A 26,608-nucleotide genomic window follows, 5' to 3' on the forward strand; every position below is an offset into this window, starting at 1 on the left:
CTATCATAGTCTGTAAAGTACCAGACACTGTTATCGTCGAACATCAACAATGACACTGGATGAACTGGATGGTGGTGACATGAGAAATATGAATGGCGCCCCCTTGCGTTAGATATTCATGATCCGCAGCCCCGGCGTCGTACGGGTTAGGTCCCTATCCCCGTCTCTAACGCTGCTGAAGCTACATTTAAGTAGGCAACCAGAGGCGGAATTTGGGCAGGGGACCATAACAAGACTAATCCGTCATATGGTACCGCCCTCAACAGCTCCAAATCCGAGAGTATGACTGTCATCTCCAACTGTCATATACTGTACAACTGGAAATAGAGGCCAGATCGCAAAACTTTTCGGTTCGCGTGGGGAAATTACGATGTTTTTCATATAGTACCGAGGGGCTTGCAAAGTCTTAGAAAGTGCTTCTCAAACACAAGAAGATGTAGAGTATTCCTTCGTTTAAGGGATACAGTCATCGGAACTGCGCTCAACTTGAAGGTCATATGGGACCCATACGACCAATGTAAACACTGTATCCAAGGTACGATGGTGATTGATGAAAGTTAAAACATGTCTGTCATAATCCACATCGAATGATTTTAATGTTGCAGCTATGATGATGAGGTGCTTCCAGATATCATCCACGAAATACATTGTTTGTAAACAAGGAACTCGCACAGGCACAGTTCCGACAACTGTTTCCCTTTAAAACATTCACCTGCACAGAATATTTTTTGGAGTATAGCTACATGTAGCTATGGCAACGAAGAGTATTCACTGGGACAAGATGGATTATCCGAGCTGGTAAGGGTACAAAGAAGAGTAGAAATTTCATGCCCTTGGCTTGCTCAAAAGAAAGAGCACTTCGGAGCTTTAATAGTTAGGAGGCGACAGGGACTTTGTATCATGGGGAGAGGGGCCAGGAAGTAGGTAGGTTCGATGGTGAGGACTGGGGAGTAGGGACAACCGGATGTTGGGAGGGCAAAATTTTCAAATCATACTGTTAAAGCTGTTGCCAACAGATTTCACTTTCCTTTCAAATTTCATTTTAGTTCCAAATGTGTGAGGTTACACTCTGCGATATTGGCTAGTTAGCTACCTCATGTATCCTCTTTACAATAGACATTGCACTGACTGGATGCATTGGCAGTAGAAAGTGATTATACCAGGACAGGATACAGAACCCATGTATTTCATTATATTACCATGCCCTGCCTGTCACATTTTGATTGGTCGAGCTGAACCACGTGACTGACCACAAATACACAGTAATGGTCTGTTTACATGCCCGTGAATATGAATAATAAGATTAACAACTCAAAGTATCGTAACTTTACAGCTCAAACGTAAATCATAATCAATCACAAAATGAAATGGAGCACTTGTGGGCCAAGTTGAGATACTTTTTTCTGAAAATATCTCCGGATTTGCCAATATTTTACAGTGCACGTGACAGTGCGTATTGCTCAGTTCTGGGGCCCAGTTGTCGTTCGCTCCGAAAATGTTGGCAAATTTTGACGGTTTTCTCCAGTTCATTGATAATATAATGGAAATAGCAGACTCCGCTCTGACCATTAACGTTTATTTATGGGCGCGGGCTCGCCAAGCCTTTCCCGTTAATTTTTGGCTTTCCTCTCGCCCTTGCCCATAAATAAACGTTAATGGTCAGCGCGTCGCCTGTTATTTTTATATTATTAAATTTATGTTGTAATCAGCTGCAACAGACTTGACAAGGAAACACTTTTCTTTGGATGGACTTTTTATTTCGCAACAACAAATTTCAGAACATGGAAACAATCCATCATTGAACAACCTACAAAACAATAAAGCGTGTTAGACACATGCAAATTACAGACAACCTAATTACACTTCAAGGGCTCATCTCAAACACCTAATTTCAGTTTTTTTGCTGTATATCACCTGTCAGTAGTTCCATAAGTTGACAATATTTCCAAAATTGTTTGGAAATGTTCTGCTTCTTAATTTCTTCTTAAAGCAAAAGTACAAATCATTTTCAACCAATTATCATAAAATCAAGCAGTTTGTGCCAAAAGGATACAAAATGAACAAATAAAAGAAGTGTGTAACTGTTATATTTTATAGACATGATGTATCATGATCCAGTCTCTTTCTTTAGCAATGTCACCAAACACAAAGATTTCAGAACGTATGAGTAATCTTCCAGTGAAAAAATGCATATTTCAGTTCCCTCCATATGAATGGTAAAAGGGTTTTCATCTCAGCACCGTACATGTAGCTCTAACAAAACAAACTTATAATGGGTATCTCACACAGTGGACTACATATCTCGCAAAATTTTAACCGTGTTTTAATAATTTGAATATTTACCTTAACGTCCATCCTTTTTTGAACATAGCAACATTGACTCGCTAGTCTTGGTGAATATTTTGTGACACTATTTTATGATTTCTTAATCATGAATAATAACTGACGAAAACAGAAGTTCCAGTCTAAACGAAGATCATAAACAAAATCATGAAAAGTAGTAACTCATCTCCAAGCTCTTTCCAGTTACAGGCTGTGACACACCCCTACATTCTTATGGATTAAACCGATCCTGTACAATATCATATGGGTTATACCATGTTGGCAAGAAGTATGGGGTACATCCATGTCCTAGATGAGCTACATTCAGGTACAAGGGTAATAATACTGAAACTCCTCTAAACTAATGACAGCTAGTAAATGTGTTGTATTGTACAGATCTGGACAAGCGTAAGCATAGCCTTTTTGTCAGTTTACTTCTAGTTACTGCAGTGGATGTCTGAATTTCTCACCAGCGTACTTGGCCTTGTCACCAAGCTCTTCTTCAATCCTGTGAAGAGCAAAGTCAGATGAAATAACTGAAATTATTCAATATGTTGAAGCATTGTTAATTTGGTGCTATTGAGCCATTGATCAAGTTTTCATGTTATTGCCATCCAAATTGAAATTGTGACTTGAGTTTCCAATACCAGTTTGGCAAGACAGCATTTTCACAAGGTGCTCTACACTTCTCAGTTTGATTATGTTCACATGACTGGTGAGCTGTGGCTCACAGGAGTAGCCTACTCTCTGTCCTTTGGAAAATACAGTGAGGTATGATTTTAAAGTGACACCATTTCCACGAAACCATCTAAAGTTTGCCAATTAGGCCATTGTAATGATCACAACGTACTTTGGGTGGTGTGTACATGTCCTAAACATTCTATTGGGTGAAATTTGAAATTCTGCTTGAAAATAAATTGAAGAGGCAGTACAGAATTTAATGAAGAGGTTTTGGTGCTACACAGTGTACCATCACACTGGTGAATCCACACCAATAAAAAATATCATGATGTATTGTGCCTGTACAGGTCAAAAAATGACCAATTACATCGATAGCCAATGTTAGACATATTTGAGAATACAAATGAATATGCTGTTAAACTTTATGAAAAAAATAAATTTAGTACAAACAGTTTGTCAATGATAGCAAAGGAATGAGAATGCACAAAAATTTGTTCCTGAATGTTAAAGGTATACAGTCACCAGTAATCTAAATATGCCATATATGGTCAAAGGGGCGTTCCTTAGTATTCAAAATGCCCATCTGAGGGCGCTGTTTTTAAAAAGCGGCCACCCGCCTCAAATCAGTGATTGGTTAGATTTTCTCTTTCCATGGTAACTGTGGCAAAATTAGAACAGGTGACAGTATACCTTTAATGCCTGATATAAAAACATTGAATATTTCATGCAGAGACTGAATGAGATGAGGGAAGTTGTTACCTAAGGATTTGGTTGTATTTAGCAAGACGTTCAGATCTGCACGGAGCACCAGTCTTGATCTGTCCTGTACACAGTCCTACCACCAAATCAGCAATGAATGTGTCTTCTGTCTCACCACTGCGGTGACTTACCATCACACCCCATCCATTCTTCTGAGATAACTTACATCTGAGACAGAACAAGCCACCAACATGTCAATAGAAAGTCTCACTTTATTCAATGTTAAAGGGAGGTGGTCGTAGGAACTCTGCTCAATGGTTGCCAGGAGCCCCTAGGACTGATGTAAATACCGTTTCTAGGGTACTTTGGCGATTGATGAAAGTGAAACATGTTTGTTAATAATGAATATCGTAAATTTTATATGTTGCAGCTATGTTGAATTGATGTACGTAGATATCATGCATGAAATACATTGTTTGTAAACAAGAAAGTTGCTCACGTACAGTTCCGACAACCACCCCCTTTAATCACTCACTGCAGTGAAAGCCAGTATTGTAAATCAAACTCGAAACAATTTTAAAAAAATATTTTTGATCTATTTGTCAACCATAGTTTCTTGAACAACATGTGGATACACTGAGGTTATAACCAAAATACTACAATGGATACACAAGCACACTGGGGCATCCTTTACGGTATTATTGTAATATCCTTATTATTATAGTCGCGCCAGCGGCTTACTGACTACGCATGCGCAGATTCATAATATACTATGCGAGTAACCGGAAGTGTACCCTACTTTCATAGGCACCGCCATGTTTTTTTGAGTACTCATAAATAAACAAATATGAAACGTGCAAATTATTATTTTATAACATGCCATTTATAAAATATATCTCTTTTATTAGCCAGTTAGTGTTATTATCCACCTTGTCGCTGGTACAAAAGATCGTTAATATCATGCATAAAAATAGAAAAAAGGGAGAAAACTGTCGTGCATATGAACGGGGGGGGCATACGCAAAGAATGCTGGGATTGAATTTTAGAAAAGCGCCCCCTGTGTCAATAACTAGATTCAAAAATTGCCAGTTTTTAGACGGAACGCTATAGTTTTCAGCTTGCAAGTGGAAGGTGGGCAGTGAGGTTACCATTGCAATGATAATGATGGCATAATATGTCCCTTGTTTAACACAATAGGCTGTTATCATGGCAAAAATTGCCAATTTTTGTCCAACATTTTTATACAATATAGAAAATCTATATCTGCACTGCTGCAGGGTTTGACGTCGTGTACGTACGTGAACTGCTTTCATCAGAGGGAAAGTGGGCATAGTTGTCATATGAACGTATAGAACAAGTAACAATTAATTCTATTTTATCATGAATCAATACAAATAATATTGCCAATCTTAACCCCTGGCGCGACACCAAGGGCTGAGCCCTATATAATATTACATCTTAGATTTGCAAACTAGGGGATCAAATGAGTCCAATGTTGATGTCAACAGTTTTACTCTCGATTTAAAGTGCAAGGATAGAATGTTATCTTGGATGCGCTTCTGGATAGCCTGTGTTCTACACATACAGAATGCCAAACACACTCTGACAATCCTCCAATGAATTCCTTGAAACTGTTGAACAGTGGATGTGCACAGGCAGCCACTGAATCCACAGTACATGGGGATGAGGGACGCTTGGCAATCATAAATGTTTGGGAAACAAGCATTGGGTATGACTTTTGAAGGGTATGCCAAATTCTATAGTTCTCAACGGTAGATGTATAATAATTAGTATAGGAGGTTATTACGAATTACCCCAAACGATGCACAAGGACATTGGTGCAGCGTATTGACCGACGCCAAGCAGAGGGCGATGCACGGCGCCAATGTCCGAGTGCATCCTTTGCCGTATTTTTGTGATAACCTTATTATTATACATCTTATATTCCTGACAGGAGCATCAAATTGTCAGATTATAACTGTTTTCGTGCAATGTCAACAGTTTTTCTTCTGATTTTGTCACAAGAGTGTGGAACACTATCTCGGAGGCGCTTCTGCAAGTTTTGGAGTGTGTGTGTGCACTACACACGTACGTACAGAGCACGCGCGAGATATGTTCTGGCACTCGTCAAATGGGTCCCTTGAAACCGTTCAACAGTGAACGTGTAGATACAGCCTCAGGGGATGGGGCGCCTGGAAACGTTCGTGTTACGGAACGGGCGTTCCGTACGGCTTTTTTAGCGCAAGCAAAATTCTATTGTTCTCGATGGCAGATGTATAATAATAATGCTTATCAGAATAGCCTGTATATGTGTCAGGTGTGTTGTCACTGTTGACAGTTTTGTTTTAAATTCTATGCACATTGTCAACAACAAAAATACACACAATTTACCATGCCAGCCAGACTTTACCGAGCTTTACATGAAACATGTTTTGGGGAGACCACTGAGAAAATTGTGGTGATTTGTTAAAAAACTTCCAAAGTAAAAATCCTAATTATACATCTTTATCATACATGCTATGCCTGTATTGCCATTCTCCTATTGTTTTGACGGTACTAGTATGAACCCGAATTTTAACTAGTGAAAATACGAATTATATTTTCACTGTAACCGAACTACCAGCTATGCGTATGCGTGAACTTCGCTGGGATGTTCACATACACGTAAGTAAAACTGCTGAGCGAATATACTTGTGACACTCCGGAACGTCATTGTGAATGTGATGATGGTCAAAACATGATTTTGTTGTTTGCTGTCAGTTCATGGGCATTGCACTTAGGTATAAGTACAGTCGTACCAAAAACATACAAACGAACTCATTGCAAATGTGTATGTTTGCCGACCCGACACCTGTCATCGTTCACGGCCAGTCCCATACGGTGGTGTTTTCATGTCGTCTACTCTGCGCTGCCGAAGATTACGATCTCGGTTGACAGAACCGCTATATGAAAAGTTTCCTGTTGACGAGTTTAAGTATCTGAGTGGTGAATTACATCGTTTACTGCCATAAATGAGCCACAAAAATCCAACCGCACTGAAAATACTCGCGGCAGACGATGTGCACATATTATATTCCCGATTTTTACAGGTCTGTCATTGAGATTCACAGGTCATGATTGTGCCCGGTGGCACCGGTGTTCGGAGACAATGTAACTTATTGTAAGATACTAGGGAAAGTAAAACTTTCGTTTACGTTGTCGTGAAAGAAAATTAGTTCTATTTAGGCAAGCCAGTAAGGAAAATATACGAGCAGACGATGAAAATACCTTTGAAATGTTTTATTCGTACAGCAACATAACCATAATCACGAACGAGTTACGACGCTACAGCTTACAGTGTACTCACTTCACGTTTCCCCTAATCCGCTCACAAATTCCTTTCTAAGCGATGGTAAATTCGGCATATTTGACGACTGAGGACATGTATAATTCTTGGAGATAAACTGACTGGTACGGCTATTATATCCACTGTGCATTCATAGATGTCGCAGAGCTGCTTGCTTTATGCTGATCAGCTGCTCGATCGAGTTTGAAATCGAACGTTGGCGCGGCGCGAGTATTTTGACCCGATTTTGGCCGGCCTCATAACTTTCGCGAAGGGATGAGTGTATGTTTCAAAACACGAAACACACTCATTTTACACACTCCAGCCTATTTTTTACTTCCACCGCCATTTGAAGCTAAAAATAAATCTTCTTCAAAGTGTGGAAACCTGTGTCGACCAGTGTGCGAAATTAACGTTGGTCCGACGGTCCGAGACCGACAGATTTCTCGTCGGGCCGAAAGTTTTTAGTAACATGTCGGTCCTTATGACCGACTGAAATTTGGAATAAATGATGAAAATTTCTCTGTCAAGACCTGTAACAGATGCAGATGATGACTGACTCAGGATCATGTGATTCAGACTTGAATGTCATGCACCTATCAATGTTTTCCACCGTGGGAGTGCGGGGCAACAGGGGATATTGATCGCACTTCGTGTACTGGTAGTGGGGAATTCGATCTCTATGGTACGCCAGACCGGGGGATTGACAATGTCGCAACATAGTAATTTTTGTCTTGCGACTTTTTACATTTACGAAGAGTCTAATCCCTCCGATCGAAGCGCATAGCACGGTGTAGCTAATTACATTCAAATCAGTATGAATTACGTCCGTGCATGCAGATTCTAGCAATGGAATGGATTGATTCTGGTGCAACAATGCGACACAATATTATAATAATACTTGTCTAGTGAGTGTAACCCTGGTAATGTTAGCATATCTGTGTCATATGACAACAACACTCAGTATCACTCCACTTATCAAACGGACTCCGTTTCCTTTGCTTTGATTTTCCATTGAAGTATTAAAAACATAAACAGTTCATAGAAGAGTTCAAGACAAAAACTACTACGAGAAAAGTGCTGTTGACTAAACATATTCGGTTTTGAAGATGGAGGTATTTTTTAACCTCTATGGTTTTGAACTACACCCAATACAAGGACTAGATGTTACACAGTAGCCCAATTGTGCTACCTGCAGTCGACAGTCAAGTTCACGTTTCACTGCATTTGTTTGTGGACCGCTAGAACATCCTGCTTGCTCGTTGGTCTTTCACAAGGCCGACTGATACCACGATATATCGACGTGATAACAAGTGTACATTTTATAAAACAAAGCGGCCTTATCATAACAGTCTTGTCTTGTAACAGTTTTGTCAAGTTGCACGATCCGTCGTGTATACTCTCTTCAAATTGTTTCGATGTATATCGTTTTACTACAGGCATGCAAAACTCACCGTCATCCTGGGCTGTAGGCCTAAATGTCGCAAAATTTTACGTCTTTTAGGATTTTACGGTATCATTAATTGATTAACTGATTAAATGATCGTGGTTTTCAGCAGTATCGAGTGTCAAACTTTTCAGAGTCATTTTAATAACTTTAAGCTTTTAAAGTGCAATGAGACCCAGCAGTCGCTCAGGCAAAACTTTTCTATCAGAAAATATGCATTCATTTCCGCGAGTGGCGACGTGTGCCATTCATGTTGTCTGCAATTTCTATAATAGAGAAAAAGTAACGATACTTGTCCTTTTAATCAAAAGTATAACATCATCTCTTTCTTCATGAATGCAACAGAGACCACATTTAAACATTTATTTTTTGAAAAATTTTGAAAGTAATCCATACGTCATATCAAAAAAGACATAGTGATCAATGTTTGCATAAAAAATTATTCATACACTCCCCTTACTCATGACTGTTTTCAGGGTACTAAGCTATTCACTCACTCTTCCACCACTCGTGTTGGCAAATTTCAGAAGTGAATTTCAGCTCGCTAACCATTTTCAAATCACAATATCACATGCCCTGGTGTAGTGTACAATTGTACACAGCAATGTAGAGAACACCATCCCCAATAGAAAGTCAAGAGCGACAAACTTTCTCGCTTTCATCAGCCACATATAGCCAGTGCAAGAGCCTGTATTCCCCGGCCCCTGGTGGTTTAACATCATTTTATAGTCGAGAGTGGGGGATTTGACATGGCTAGAAAACAATGTCAAATTCTCCTGTTAGTCCCATAGTCCCCCCCCCCCCCCCCCCCGATGGAAAACATTGATAAATGTGTGCGCATGACAGTGAGGAAGATGAGGGCTGTGATCTTTTTTCAGATTCCAGATAATGTAGATGAATGATTCATGATCATTCTCTTACACTATTATGCAATCTATATAAACAATAGTCCTTTTCAGAGAATACTTACTGACTCTATTGATAAAAGGACATAAGAATTAAATATTACAACATTCAAAAGCATAGTATTGGTGGAGAAGTTGACTTTAATGGTCGTTAACAACTGCATTTATTGAGGACCGGCAGTTTTCTGTAAGGACCTGAAGCTTGGGCTCGGTGCAGGCCCTTTTGACCTGAAGCTATTTTCTCTTAATTCGCACGCTGTTCATGATCATTCTCTTACACTATTATGCAATCTATATAAACAATAGTCCTTTTCAGAGAATACTTACTGACTCTATTGATAAAAGGACATAAGAATTAAATATTACAACATTCAAAAGCATAGTATTGGTGGAGAAGTTGACTTTAATGGTCGTTAACAACTGCATTTATGAGGACCAGCAGTTTTCTGTAAGGACCTGAAGCTTGGGCTCGGTGCAGGCCCTTATGACCTGAAGCTATTTTCTCTTAATTTCGCACGCTGGTGTCGACATTTAATATTTAAATTGTTCGCTTTAAAAGTGTACCATAAACCCTCCCTTGAAGTGGAATGGCCCAACAGCGGAATAATATCAAGAAGTGATACGGTTGCCATCACTCCTTAGCAACCAACTTTTTATCAGTACAGCGATGAGCAAGCAAGGTCGATTTCAGTTGATTTCGTCGCTAATTTCGGAACGTCCGTAGGAAAACAGTTATAACCAAAGCATGCATGTATGATAAAGGGGTTATTACACGAAGTTTGGGCGATACCGCGTCGTATTCTCGTGATGTGTCCGCATTTTGACTCGTTGCTGCGCAACTCGTCAAAATACGGACACATCACTCGAATACGAAGCGGTATCGCCCAAACTTCGTGTAATAACCCCTAAATATTAAAGCATGGCAAGATGATTATTTCATGATGTTAAAAGACAAGGACCATGATACTGTATACACCTTGTCAAAGAAGATTTTGCCAGTACAGAGAAACAATTTATCAAATTCACACTTACGCTTCGATAGACTCAGTGACTGATCCAATCTGGTTGACTTTGAGAAGCAAGCAGTTACAGGCCTTCTTGTCAATAGCTGTCTGGATACGCTTGGGGTTGGTGACAGTCAAATCATCACCTACAATCTGAATACTGACGGCTGTCTGTAACTTGGTCCATGCATCCCAGTCATCTTGATCAAATGCATCCTCAATAGATACAACTGACAAAACAAAAATACCATACATTGCAAGTCTAATGCTGGCTCTTTTGATTTTAAACTTAACTTTTTTCAAGGATAATTTCTTCACATCAGCTCCAGGGAAGTAGAAAATTTGGTTACGGGTGGCAAAAATAACAGTATAGGCGATAACAAGAAGTGTGTGGGCACATTAAATTTATGCAAAATGTTCCTATTTTTCACAAAACTGATGTTTTCATAGCAGGCAAATTTTAGGTGACGGTTTTTTTGGCTAAATTCTAAATCCCTGATTTGCACTAGAGCTGATTTTTTTTATTTTAGCCCATCATCCAATGGGTGCTAGCCCATTTACAGGATGAGGTACCCATAACCCACTACCCCAATGGAGCACTGAAGAGTAAAGTGCCTTGTTCAAGGGCACAACACCGAGCTAGTCTCAAATTCCTCAGACCGTGAATATGCTAGTCTGGATCTACCAGGACTTGAACCGGGTCTCGAACTGGGTCTCGAACCTACCATCCTCCGATAGTGAATCCATTACCCTAACCACTGGTCCACGGTGCCTCCCTGACTGGGCATTATAATGATGAAAGTTAATGAGTGTGGCCAAAATGGTTGAAAACCTGATGCATAAAAAGTCATTTTTATACATTTCTCTTGAGCTCTTTACAGAGGACAATCTCTACATGTCAAAGGTCACTGGGAGATCAAGGTTCAAAGGGTTAGAGCACATATGAAAGGAAACTTACTTGGATAACCAGCGATCATCTCCTTGTAGAGATCAGCCAGCTGATCTGGAGACAACTAAAGACAGCCAATGGAAAAAATATCAGATTTGAGAAAGTTATTACATGGCACATACACAAACCAACTGACAAACACATGACATAACAAGCATACCTGGTGTAACGTAACTATGTAAATTTGCACTTGAAAGTACATAACTTCCTGTTGATCTTCCTGTATAGTTTCCATTAAGGACTAACTATACAGCTTCACCTATTGACCCATTTTCACCCAAAGCCTTGTGAACAGGTCAACATGAATGATACTGATAACAATAGGTTTGTATGTAGGAAGTCCGAAACTCTAATGATATGCGGCTGAAATATCAGTAGTTCTGTCTGTTCTATCAGTTTGTATATATTCAGATTTTGGAAGTAAATTTTCTCTGTTCTACAGCTTGTTTGGACCTGAATTTGAAACCTATTGAAAAAGGTAGATTGTCACTGTCTTCTTTTCACAAAAATAATAAATTCAATTTCAAATGTTGGGAGCTTTAAAGTAATAGGCTTCTCTGGTTCAAAACTCTTTACACAGACTAACACATTTTACTCTTAATTATGAAAGAAAATAATTCAGACTTTCAGCGGTCACAATATCAGCAAGAGACAATGTATATGATATTCAAGGTAATTACTCACATATGTATGTTGGCTTTAACCCTTTCAGCGCTGTAATTTTCTCCCATCAAAATTTAAGTGCAAAATTTTACCAATTTTTATGAATTTTTCAGTACTTTGTTGATAATTTTGGACCAAATGGACATGACATTTCATTGGCTATAGTGTTTTCTCAAAATTTTGGCAAAAATCTGAGAAAAATTGACTTGTGATTTATTTTATGAAAGAGGACAAAAATACACTTTGCCGGTCAAAGGGTTAACTGAATTGATATGACATAATGATATACACAAAATAATTCTACTTACATAGGTAGATGGATCTGAGTTCTTGTTCTTGAAGTCAAGGTCGTACTTGCCATCCTTGAAGAATTCTGATGCAGCGACATCCATACCTATCTTAATCTTGCCGGTATAGCCTGCAGCCTCAATGGCAACTTTCAAGAGTTCAAGAGCTGTGAAGGGAAGAAAGAAAATGTAATAATAAAGTCTGTGATATAACCACTGTCTCCATACTCTGCGTTTGCTCTGTGCTTTGTGATAATCAATAATTTTCACTCAGAGGGAAATTTGGTTGAAACCAATGTTCAGTCACCACTGTACAGGCCATGCCAAACTTTTTGAAAATCACAAAATTAACCTGAGAATGCGATATTATGAGGTTATCCCTCGAAATCACCTCTTGGTGGGGTCGTATTGCTGCGAGTGCGGTTGTGGGCCGCATCACACAAGTCTTCGTATACCTAGGCCCACGTTATTGAATGAATAAATCTCGTATATTAAAATATGATACGTTTCACTGTGGTTTTTCTTGATGGACTACATTTGTTTGCGTCATCTTGCTAAGGCGGATTGATATACTAGCGTCTGACGTAATCTATCAGCTGGCTCATTGACAATTATTTTACGATTGAGCAGAGAAATGCTTGAACTCTGTCATCAAACATGTAGGATATCTACCGAATCCGTACGGTACATGCAAGTGTTGTGTTTGGTATTATTTTCCAGAACGCATTTACCATGAATACATGATATTTTTGAAAGTTGTGCTTTTGAATTTGCCAGTCCTCCGACGTGTCCGATAGCACTTTTACTTGTCGTCTGCGCGTCTGTGCTTATGCACGGACAGAACAGCTGGTCTGTCATCGATCTGTCAGTGCCTGTACGGTGTGATGCTCTGCTCTTTAATTTGTTCAAATTGGTAGCACTACTAGCAGGTTAATCCGATATCGACACGTGTTTTATTTAGTTACCCCGCATTTCCCTATGCTTCAAAACCCTGCCACTTTTGGAGATCGGACATGATAATCGTAGTCAAAGTCAAAATCATAGACGGGCACCATGGTTTGTTTTGATTAGGGCGCCACCATGTAAGTAGTCCGGTATGCAAATCAACAGGCCGTATCAGGCTTTGTTATGTAAATCAACAGGTCGTATCACTTTTTCATATGCAAATATTCAATTGAATGAAAGAAAGACGCGCTGATCATTCCTTTCATATGCAAATCAACAAGGCGTATCACTTTACTGACATGCAAATCAACATGATAAATCATGTCACTGAACTCAGTACAGACACAATACAGGGCATAGGTATATGATAAATAACAACAATCACATTCAGATTTGAAAATACGTATTGAATATTGGCATTAATTTATTTGCTAAGCACGTTGAAAATAGAGTACTTATATAAAAATATAAATGTTTATCTGCCAGAAATGAATAACTTCCCTCTGACATAAAATAAGTTTTGCTGGTCGTACCTTCTTTGTTGTCCAGGATGTTCGGTGCAAAACCACCCTCATCACCAACAGCAGTAGCTATAGAGAATGAAAAGAATGATTTCAGAACATTTTGAAGGATGAAAAAATGGGCACTGACATAGACAAATCTTGAACCAAATCTAGGTCAAAGGAATGGTAAATATAATCTCTTATAGGCCAGACCTGGGAAGTTTCCCCGCTGTATAAACAGAGCACCTTGACCTATGGACAGTGAATACTTTTCCAAATAAAAGTATCCATCCAAGGCTTTTCCCTCTGTGACATCCTTAAAGGTATACTGTCACCTGTTCCAATTTTGCCACAGTTACCATGGAAAGCGAAAATATAACCAATCACAGATTTTAAGGTGAAGTACTACGAATTAACGTCAAAATTAAGTTGTGGTGTCATTTTCTTGAAACTTTGCACAAATATTCTTGGAAGTTGTGCAAGTGCAAAAATGAAATAAAAAATGGGGGTCACCATGATCGTTTCCATGGAAATGGACGTTAAAATGGCGTCGTTAGAAATAAATAAAAATGATATGGTAATTCACTTAAACTAAAGAAAGCAATTATAAACGCTTAGCAAATGAGTTAATTTTAATAAATACAAGACTTAAGATCCATATCTATTGAATGTATAGTGTTCATGATGTTTGTGAAGAAATTTTGACATAAGTATCGATTACAAAATGACGATATCGAAATTATATCACTACATAATTTTCGAACTTTCTTCCTGTCGCTTTGAATGGTGTCATTTTGACCAAACTTGGCGAATAAACTCCTGACATAATACCATTTAGTTTACACTTTTAATAAAGGGTGTCACCATGCTACTTTTTACAATATCTCAGGTGAATGGGTAATTTGCGCCATATAAATGGAGAGAAATGTTAATTTTTCGCTCATATTGAATAAAAACTAGCTTCCTAGGGGGTCAAAATACGACAAGGCTATAGGTCACATGTATTTCTAAGACACTGGGTCAAAAAATTAGGTAAAAGCGCAATTTCAACAATGACAGGTGATGTTAAAAACATGCTACAAAATAACCCATTTGCGGCAGGCTGGAGTTAAATCTGCGCAGAAACGTTCTAAAGCGTGTGCGCGTCCGAATTTGTCGCCCTTTACCTTAAGGGGGTGGCACTTTTTAAAAACAGCGCCCTTACATGGGCATTTTGAATACCAAGGAACGCCCTTTGACCATATATGGGCATATTTAGATTACAGGTGACTGAATACCTAAAAGTATACATCAGTTTAAGTCTCACCATCAAGACCATATCTTTCCTTGATGACTTTCTTCAAATTGTGATACACTTCACATCCCATACGCATGGCTTCTGTGAAATTGGCTGCACCTGTGAATTTAGACACAGAAGGAAGAGTTTCAGAGGGAGGCAAGCTGAATCTGATGCGTTGTTAACTACAAACTTCAGAGATTTTTTCAATTGTTTACAAATACACAATTTCTATGCAGTAGAATATAAGTTATCCAAATGAAGTCTTGTGAAATGGTAATTTTATTTCATTTGTTGTACAATACTTCATAGATTAGCTTTAATAAACAAATATGTGGAACTTGTTGAATTGTATTTATACAAATTAACATTTGTCAAATTATATTACTCCTAATATAGAAAAATTCTTTGAATATACATCATCTTGTTCATCGACATAACACAATTAAGTACCAATGTCTCTCAATATATTTCTTACAACATCACTAAGAGAAGGTTTATGACTATTAACATATTATGACATTATATGTATTAAAGAAATGAATCAAGTTGGCTGTCTGTAATTAACGTTATTCCAAATGGTAATTTTCCTTAAAGTCCATATATTACCTGATTTTGTTTAATTTGAACCTTATACTATTGTTTAGTAAAAAAGCCATAATACTCAAATAATTAAAATTATTTTTGGTATTCATTTCTAAAATATTATATTTCATACATAAAACACTCGAAATACTGGTCCTCAGAAAAAATCTGAATTCATATTGGCCGCAAAATGGTCACGTGACATGACGTCATGCGAGGCCATCAGTGCAGTGTGCAGTGACAGGGTCGCACTAGCGCTCGCCACATTCGCAAAATGCGACAGAAAGTGCTGGGTGGCGAATAAAATGTCTTCTTGGTTCGCCACGCTCATGAAAGTTTGGCGAACTGGCCTCAAACTAAAAGACCTCGGTCAAATTCACGGTGGACGATGCGATACTATCAGGTGATTAAATCAATGTGACAATACTCTCGCTCTCAGCGCCACGTAAGTTTACGATACCATACAATGGTTGCGTACTATGCGTTCTGTCCAGCTTAGGTACGCATTGCCGAACTCGGCGAGCCATAAAACTTTTTGTTTACCCTTTGAAGCCAGTTTAGTACCAAAGAAGGACTAAAATAATGACATCATCCACCCTAACAGCAGAGAGATCCAGTAATTTATGCGAACTTTCCGAGAAGGGGTCAGTGGTTTACGTGATTATTTACATGTAAATCAGGTCGGCTGCCCCGCTGTCATGATAGCTTTTCTACAACTCAGACACAGAAGACGATTATATCATGTACAGCTATTGCTCTCTGAGTGATAGAAACGGTAGCTTTTACCGATTTTTTGATAATATTCTATGGAAAAATCGAGCGATTTGCTAGCCAAGTTGATTGCGATAAAACTCAGTGTTGGATGGCAGCATGGCATTGCATTGTATGATGCTGAATGCTCCGGTCCCCGTTTTTCTTTCAATGTGCATGATGAAGAAATTTGTAAGATTTTAGTTGTACTGAAGTGCATTCTGTTGATTTTCAAGTGACTTGCAATCGATAAGCTCATGCAAACTGTTGATATCGTGCCTTATCCAGCCTGTAGCGAGAGAGTCGTGACCTACTTTGTTTACAAATTTATGTGTTGTTACTGTTGACATCGTGACATATTTTCTACGTTGGGTCGCGTCTGACGTGTGTCTCTTGCATCTCCACAAGGTGACTGGAAACCGTATTTTGTGAGTTTGAAGCCAATTGAAAACACTATTTTTTAACTTCAATAAACCGGGCATGAACCTTTTATCAATACTTTTTGGTTTCTTGCTATCTGAAGACATCTTTTGGTATGCTTGTCAAAATACGTGATCCAACTTTGAAAACAGATTGACTAACACACAGTATGACTGCGAGACACGATTACATGTAAATCAAGGCTGTGTCGATGTCACGAAATGCGTACGACGGTGTACAGTGTCTGGTAGGTATCAATGAGTCGGAGAGCCCGCGTACCTGGTCCGGCTAGGCTCAACTATACTGTTAAGATCGGTGGAGATACACGAATCAACCTGACTCCATTACAAAATTAGTAATCCTGCGATACAAACAAATATGGTCAAGAGAAAAAAACTTTCACAGATCGTTTTGTTGGTCTTTCAACAAGGATTCGGAATGAAGGTTCAACGAACTAACGCAGCGCGAATATCAGTAGTTATTTCCGGAACGCGGGAAGGTCGTTTGCTGTGCCAGTACCGTCTGGTAAATTTGGAGAAGCAGATCAAAACTCCAGCAACGATGATTATATTCAGGTACATCACGGACAAACGGCCCCGGGCCACTACAGCTGCAGGGAAGGTGATGATGACTAATCGTACCGGTGAACTTCCGACACAAATAGCGTGTATGTTCTGTGCATACAGCAGTGTAGGTTTATTTTACGTCCATGACACAGTGGACAACAACAAGGGAAATAAGTAATCGTGGTTTCATCTCGTTGTTTATTACATAAATGTCAAAAATGATTTTTTAAGTGTTTTTAAAACAATGTGCATACGCAAGACATTTTAGTGCGATGCTGAGTTCAACGTGGCGCGTATACCGGGTGCCGGTGCTCTCTTCTCGTTACCCAAGCTTAGTCAGACTCGTATCGGCATCTGATGACAGACAGAGTTATGAATTCGAGTTTCACACAGCCGCTTTCAGAATATTTCGATTGGGCACATTTATCATAAAATCGAAGGCCTAAATGATTTTTATTACTACCTATCTGTGTTTCCCACTCGTGAAGGCTCGGGTGAACCTGGGTCTGAAGGTATTTCATCGCTAAGCCGATTGATCCGCAGCTCAGGTTGGGGAGATACCTCGCACCTCGCTGGCTCAAAACCTATACGGCCGTGGCTCTGAATTTCCTGAACAATAGTCATGTACCGTAGAGCCCAAGACTCCCCATTATCATCTGAATCATACACTCCGAGTCCAAAAACTATCTCTTCATTCGCGCTCGCCGAGTTTAAATTTGACGCCATTGTTGCTTGTGTATGTACAGCAGCAGGCAGAGATTGATTTGCACAACGATTGCCTCACGTGACGTCACAGGTGAGGGCGTGGTTCAAACAGAGATTTTTTTCTCAAGCCGTGAATTTATAGCAAGATTGCATTTATTTATCAATAGAAATGAATAAAATGACACCAGCATTTGACACATCACTCCAATAAGAGTTTATAGTAAAAAAATTAAAAATATTTTTTCAGAGGTAATATATGGACTTTAAGAGGTTCTAGTATTGATATGTAAAAGCATGGACCTACCGGTTGGCAGAATCATGAATTCCTGCATAGCCAATTTGTTGCCAGCATGGCTACCACCATTGATCACATTAAATGCCTGTAATACAGAATAAATATAGAATAATAGAATATAGAATAATAACACAGAATCACAATAAAACATTCAGTAAGCATCATTTACATGTTCAGGAGACAAATAAAAATTTATTCCTCTTATTTCTTGCAATTTGTTTGTGGTTCTAAACTTTTAATATGGACTCTATTAATCTGGAAAGTATGAAACAAAGTGATTGAATTTTGATATGGTTGGTATCTATACAAAGGAAAGAAATAGAAAGATACATACTGGTACTGGGAGAATGACATCTGGGTTGCCAGCTAAGTCAGCAATGTGACGGTAGAGAGGTACACCTTTCTCTGCAGCACCAGCTTTACACACGGCAAGGGACACTCCAAGGATTGCATTAGCACCAAGTTTAGCTGTAACAATGATAGATGGAATATTATTACCAGTATATTGATGACGCAAATACTGTATTCTGATTGGTCACGATGTGAAAATAACAGTGCTATATTCACGATAGCATAGTTGAAACAGGTATGAATTCTGAAGAAGAGAAAAATGCCCTTTTTGCACTTGAATACCAGAATTTCACTTCAATGTTATGATATACTAGCAATAAACCACCTCAGCAATGGTTAAACCACTTGACTATGACAAGTTCACTGCATAAAATGTACCCACTCACTATGGCTTGTGCATATGTGTCCTGAAATGGTCAAACTTTTGTTGTATACTGTCACTGGGTGTGGGTTTATTTCTCAATCGTACTTCACTGGATATTATAAATAGCGCATGTACATGTTTTGGAACTGATGTACTGTAGAAAATTACACCTTTAGTATACTGTTTACAATGTGCTGGAAATTTGACATTCAAGCAATGTACAAGTGGTGTTGACAAAATGTGATACAAGATCTGGAATTTGAACAAAATGTCTACATTGTAAATCGTAGTTTCCCGCAAATTCAAACATAAATTATTCACTTCATCAATATAGCGGGGCTAATTAACAAATACAAATTTATCAAAAACACTTTTCACTGATAGTATCTTGATTGTCTTCTCAGCATTTTTGATGTTTTTGTTATAGATTGATCTTGTTTCAGTTTCATGTTTGACTCAACTTTGTTAATAAACAAGTGATCAGTTTGATGATCTCACTTAACTTTATCAATATGGTTGTGACTTTTATAAAGTCATGATCAAGCTGAACTGCATATAATAGATCTTATCATATCTATATCAGAGGCTTTAGACCCTGGACTGTGCTTTCTAGGGTCTACTGGTATGTTGCTTCAACCAGAGTATGAGCTTTGTGACAGATGTTTTGAGAGAATGTTTTGGAAATTCAAGTTTTCATGGTGTACTAGTACTTACATTTATTCTCAGTTCCATCCAACTCTAGCATGAACTTATCAATGTCACCCTGCTCTTGAACATGAATACCCTAGAGAGATGACAAAACTAGTTAGCAAAACAATGCTGCAAGTATTTTTTCTATTATCATTCATCTGCCTCTATCTCTGCTATCAGTTTCCTTTACCTTGTAATGATTAGATTATGAAAGCTATGAACACATTAATTTCTGTAGAGGGAAGTAATTACCATCCCATTTATTGGAATAAATCCAGTGAGTCCAAAACCATGCCTCGCAGCGATATGGTAAATATGTTTACTACCACAGAAAGTAAGGCCAAGAATGAGCATATCAATGGGTAAATGGGTAAATGAGTGAATGTATATTTAAGCAATAAAGCACACCCAGCGACGGTATACCACGAGATTTTGACCAGTTCACGACATATATGCATGAGCGATAGCGAGTGCATATATGGAGTGAACTGGTCAAAATCGAGTGGTATACCGTTGCTGGGTGTGATTTATTGCTATTATAGCATAACAGTATATTGAAATTCTGGCGTGGAACGTCAAAAACGGATTTTGCTCAAGCTGAGAGCTCGCGCATATGCCAGCCATGGTGTATCGCCAATATACCACGGTTCGATTCGTATCTCAACCAATCAGATCGCTGTATTTGCGCCATCAATATACTGGTATGATATAATACATAATAACTCTTAGATCTGCTAAACTGGAGAGGAAAATTTATCTACGGTAACAATTACTATGTTACACTTACTTTCTTGACTAGTGCAGGTGCTATGATGTCATTGACATTGGCCACAGCCTTGGATACACCTGAAAACAAAAACACAACAACGGTACAAATTACTTTTTCTATTGTTACAATGCCCCTGTAACTTATAAGCATAGCTTTTAACCCAATAGTCTTTCACAAGACTAAACAGTTGTTTGACATCTTTAATGTTTAAATACTTCAACTGTAACTTACACAAACATTTGACACTGAAATGAAAGTCTTTGGCTGCTTGCCATACAAAGTACTATCATAATAAAAACATTTATCACAATACATACATACATACATACATACATACATACATACATACATACATACATGTAAATACATGTACATACATACATACATACATACATACATACATACATACATACATACATACATACATACATACATACATACATACATACATGTAAATACATGTATGTGATTGTTGCCTTCACTTTTAGACTGTTTATTGTAACCATAGATCCAATATAAGCATAAATTTCAGAATGGTCCTGTATTAATTCTTTCTTAAGCTATGTTTAAGCTGGAAACAATGAACAAGGATTCAAGTTGGGTTGAACACCATATTGTAAATATGGTTAGTTAATAGTCAAGAAGTAATTGAAAGGTCATTTCTGTATTACTCATTCATACCTTTTCCAAGGAAAACCTTGGGATCTTTGTCTCTCAGTTCTAGAGCTTCATAGATTCCAGTTGATGCACCACTAGGAACAGCAGCACGGAAAAGACCTGGAAAATAAATAATTTGCTTTATACCAAAAAATATCAGACAATCTTCAGTGAGAGGTTTTCGATAAGCATTATTAAACCATATTGTCTATGAAACTGTCACTATTTCACTCCTTGGTGATGGATTTATTCAAGTAAATTCACGTGTGTACAATGCGTATATTTGTGGCAGCAATGTTTAGCTTGCAACTCAAAATTATTTAATTGTTAAAATCCAAGTTATTGGTTAAAGGTATACTGTCACCTGTTCTAATTTTGCCATATTTACCATGGAAAGAGGAAATCTAACCAATCACAGATTTTAAGCGGGTGGCCGCTTTTTAAAAACAGCGCCCTCACATGGGTATTTTGAATACAAAGGAACGCCTTTGACCATATGTGGGCATATTTAGATTACAGGTGACTGTATACCTTTAATTGCCAATGTTGAAAAATGTTCTATGGTCACACTTCAGTAAGCACTTTTATAGAAGTTGCATCTGATTTCAAACCATCGTATAAAAATGCAAAAAAATACAGCAAACGGGGCTTTAATAGTCCACTGGGTATTTGTATATAAATATATATTGTCTTTATATATTAATAACATAAAATTTTCTACAAATAGACATTTCACTAATGTTGCAAAAAATTTTATGCGTACCTTCATTAATTCATTTCGAAACCTGAAAAACATTAACACTTTTCCTGCCTGACAGTATCACCTCTCCATTTGCCAAGTCAGTAAAAGGCTGTATTGGGTAAATTCAAAATCATATATATTTTTATGCACTAAGCTCTGTGTTATAGCAGCTTAGGTGTTACAAAATCATTTCTACAGTATTTATGCTTTCAGGGGCCTTCAAATGTTCACTTTTTAGTTTAAATGCAACATAAAGGACATGTTATGCTTCACCAGTCTTCACCAACTTGACGTGACGGTGACATATGAACTTGGTAGGATAAGGATTAATAGTGACGACTTGTTATGAAGAAAACATGGTTTGACTTATATGTGGAGATCAGAAGATTGAAAAATGCCTGTCAACCCTAGAACTAAGCATGGATTATGTTTCATTACAGTTGTCCTTGCAGACACTATAAACTCCCCATGCATCCTAAATATTCCTATTGTAGATTACAGTAGTGTCAATTACTAGCTTGACTGTGAGGGCGCTGTAAGCAATTCTTTCAAGGTCTACACATACACTGCAAATACTGTTAGCTACCCTAGAAACAGATCCCTAGGTAAAGTCAGGCTGTAGTTGAACAGTGCAATGGGAGGATTTACAATGAAGTATGGAGACAACTTGCAATAAAGTTGGCTAACCACTAAGGGACAAAGCTTTAAGGAATAGAATGTTGTCTGAATTTGAAATACTTCTGTGGTATAAGACTTCAAGAGACTGTCTCTTAGGATACTAATGACATACTTGAAATAACTTGGACAGATGCCAACTCAACACATGGGTCACAAAAGGGACAACTATGACAGTTTGTAACGCCATGACAATGGAATTATCATATGCTATTGTTGTTCACATAAATTTCAAGATACCTCTAACTGTGCAATGGTAAATTTACCCTGGAAATGGAATACAAGTTGTGGTGACAACTTCTCTTCACATAGCAGTATTGCATGCAAAACTGGAAATATCTGTCAACTTCTGTTGAGACATATTTTATCATCTACAGCTGGAGTATTGCAGCAAATACACCACGGCACCAGTAAATGTCACGAAACCTTGCTTGAATTTATGCGATACAAACCTGTCTAGACACTAGATTCACAAATAGAGAAATGTACAGTTGAAATTTAACATCATCATCATAGAGAGAGGTTTGAACATTGATTATGTTCATCAGTGGTTGTTGTAGAGTATGGTTACCTATCTGATTTCACTGTAACAAACCAATCTACAGCAATAAATAAAAATCTGTTTCAGAAACTTCTGGTTATTACCTCCCAGTTTTGATAATATATCGCCTCATAGATAGTACAGAAATCAGTCTCATAGCAGAGCTAGTTATTTTCAAACATCCCTCCCCCCCTGCCATTTCAATAGAGCATGAATAAGTTACATAGGATATAAAAAAAATTTTGTCAGAATAAGATTTTGCAACAGCTGTACAAGTTGGATTCATGATGATGTTTGGTAGCATTGGACCTCTATGAAGGGAAATGGGAGGGCAAGGGGTAAGTTTATTGTAAATCTATGTCACATTTGATACAGTGATATGATAATGTGATTTTTTTCATTTTCACATCTTTTCTGACCACTGTTTGACTACTACAACAATTGTTTTCAACATCGACAAAGAACTTTCTCTTCCTTTTTAGGATTGACTCTAGGGGAATATAGGAAAGGACTCTCCATGCATTCAGTCTACTAATTTTAATGATACTAAATTGTGAATAATTTAGGTTGTGAACACTATAGCAAGGATTTAATTAAATACACCAATGAATGAAAAGAAAGCATGATACAGTCTCTCAAAGAGTTGCACATGGTGACAGCAACAAATCCACTTTCACACTTTCACAATACCTTTCTGGCCTATGACTTAGGAGGGCTCATTTTGAAGCTCATGGAGAAAATAAAGTAATCACTTGCTTATTTTTGTGAAAAACAAAAAAAAATTTACTTTTCGCTAAAGCGTTAACAGAGGGATGGTGTTCATTTTGAATTTCAAATGTCATCAATATTGGGTAATTTGTTTCTTCGATCCTTTTTTTTTCATGATTTTGAACGGTGATGTCCTTTGTAAAAATTTTAGCAAAAGTAGAAGTCTTTCAATTTTTGAGGGATGCACATGATGACCAGGAACAAATCTATTTTTACCTTCTGTGTACTACTGCACAAGTGACAATTATCAAGAAAATGCAACTTGAAAATCTTTACCTTTGGCTGTGCGGAGATCAACCTCAACAGTTGGGTTGCCACGGCTGTCAAAAATCCTACGGGCGTGAATGCTTTCAATGGACATCCTGGACAATTTCCTCTAGACTTCACTGAAAGAAACTGAACATATACAAAGAAGAGCGAGTATAGGAGAGTTGTCAAAACTTGGTATATGCTGCACTCAAGAAAGTAGCAGCAAATGTACAATTCGTTGGTAAAACCTGATGTAATGTTAGTCTTTCTTATGCAAATTTAAGGTAACCCACATGCTGAACCTTGGCATTACTTTGTACAATTTGTAATAGCTACAGTAGGTCTGTTTACCTCCAATCTTATCACTATATCAGTACGTGTTCTGTATAAATTTTCTCATATCACACATATGTATTGTGTTGTCACCAAAGTACATCTATCAAAATGATTTATCCAAAAATCAGAAGTGGAAGAATAGGCCAATCAACATTGAACAAACAACATGTAGACCAAATGTTTTACGTAACCTTGTTGAATTCACTGTAACCATATAAACTATGATATCATGGATGATGATATTTGTCCTTTGAACTTTGTGTAGAAGCATTTCAGGCATGTGCCAATGATGCATGATAAATTGCTTGCAATCCGTCTGCAAAGGACAAGAACCCACAGACCTACTTCTGCAAATATTGCAAATTACTGTGTGTAAAGAATTGTGTCAATTTGAGAATATTGGTTTCTTAATTTCTGACCTTGTATCTTCAAGTTAACGTGAAGTTCAATGTATGCATTGGCCAAAAGCACACTAGCGTTTTCAACTTTTCAGATTTTTGAAGTTGTACATTTAGGATATTTTCATAAGGACAAATTTTGAAATTGACTCAATTGACAAAGGTTTTGATAAATACTATCTCTGAACCAGCATTATTATATTGGAAGCTGTCATTTACCAAAGTTTTTCACAAATTCCAGTCTCTATCAAGCAACCTCTTTGTATTGAGATATTTCCTACCTTTGTACCCATATATGAAATCTGTATGCAGAGCAATGCAATCTGAATCAAGCCATTTCGCAGGAGCTTAAGAAAAATTTGTCAAACATCACCTTTACACATATCGTTGATACATACTGTGTACACAAAATGATCAATCAATTGAGATAATTTACCTAAACCTGAGAAAGTTACATAAGAAATACATTTAGGGATAGTGAAAATTGCAGATAACTACCAATTTTACTTTAAGAAAACGAACATCTTTAAGAACAGATTCACTTAGTCAAAGTTCTTGTTATGAGCAGTACATGAATGTTAATTAATGTTAATGTTAATGTTAATTTTATGTGTTTCCCAGTCTCACGTGATAATACCAAAGTTCCTCTATGAATAACAAAACAGAGTAGGAACGTCACCAAAAGTCACCAAAAACTGCAAATCACTTCCCTAAACCTTAGAAAAGGTGCTACATTTTCCACTCAGCTACATACTCAACTAAAAATGTCATGATAACAGATATTTTTCCACTCATATTGCACAGAATATGACCTTGGGAAAGCCTTGAAGGTCATGTCATGTCTGATATAAATCAATACTGGGGACCTAACATCATACAATAGAAAATTTAAGCACATTGACTGTATAGATTTTCAGGTTGTTAGACTGATAATGTCATCAACAAGGATGTTCATGTGTTAGTGCAAGATTTACTTCGTCACTTTTCCTTTTCACAACTTATGCACATGAACTACATGGATGAATGCTCATTTAAAATCTTCAACAGTATTCTCTGATAATTTAAATAAGAGTACTTCAGTAATGCTATAAATTACAGTCCAAATACCGTGTTTGGAAAATTTCTGTTAATTTGATACGATGGAAAACAACAAAGTAACACTAAGATTTTAGGCTCGACATAACACTCTCGTTTGCACTTCGGCTAAACCCAAGGTCAAAGGGTCATGCTGGACTGCACGCACACCAATATGACCTCAGACAAGCAAACCACAACGCCTCTGCATCAGTAACTCTATAACGCTATCAGAAGTGTGACTAAACATGTTAATTAACAGGATAAACTGAAAATATCATTGTTGGATTTAAAATGAACTATCAGCTCGTTCTATGGAATATGACACTGGCGGTCAGTGACCTCCACATGCACGGAACATGTCTGTAAATTGTGCAGACGACTCAGCTGCAGTGCAAATTGACAAGTCGAAAATCCAGCCTTTTCCTTCTAACTTAACCATCAAATGTTGTTTAGTGGGTCACGAAAACAATACTACCAGAATTTCTGAACGCTTTAAATTTATATAGTCAAAGGTTAGATCAGACTTTAAAAAGTGTACAGGAAGAGATTACCTTTGTAACTTGCAGGATCGTGTGCCGAGCAGCGCAGAGAATGGTGAACGGCGACCCCAGCGATGACGTTGGGGATATCTATCCTCGCTCAACATTAAAAATCTGTAAATTAA

General features: G+C 37.8%; 1 protein-coding gene across 1 annotated transcript; it reads right to left on the bottom strand.

Annotated features, from left to right (window-relative positions):
- Positions 1-1,735: 1,735 nt before the first annotated feature.
- LOC139137605 (alpha-enolase-like) lies at positions 1,736-26,599 on the bottom strand. Its single transcript, XM_070705795.1, has 14 exons — positions 26,496-26,599; positions 24,161-24,280; positions 21,183-21,278; positions 20,520-20,578; positions 19,757-19,826; positions 18,662-18,795; positions 18,337-18,412; positions 15,037-15,126; positions 13,761-13,817; positions 12,304-12,449; positions 11,342-11,396; positions 10,412-10,613; positions 3,763-3,930; positions 1,736-2,830 (listed from the first exon to the last, which is right to left on the bottom strand). The coding sequence occupies exons 2-14, from the start codon at positions 24,243-24,245 to the stop codon at positions 2,764-2,766; spliced, it is 1,305 nt and encodes a 434-aa protein (XP_070561896.1). The 5' UTR covers positions 24,246-24,280; positions 26,496-26,599; the 3' UTR covers positions 1,736-2,763.
- Between the last annotated feature and the right edge of the window lie 9 nt (positions 26,600-26,608).

This window comes from Ptychodera flava, chromosome 7 (assembly GCF_041260155.1).
Source record: "Ptychodera flava strain L36383 chromosome 7, AS_Pfla_20210202, whole genome shotgun sequence".
NCBI lineage: Eukaryota > Metazoa > Hemichordata > Enteropneusta > Ptychoderidae > Ptychodera > Ptychodera flava.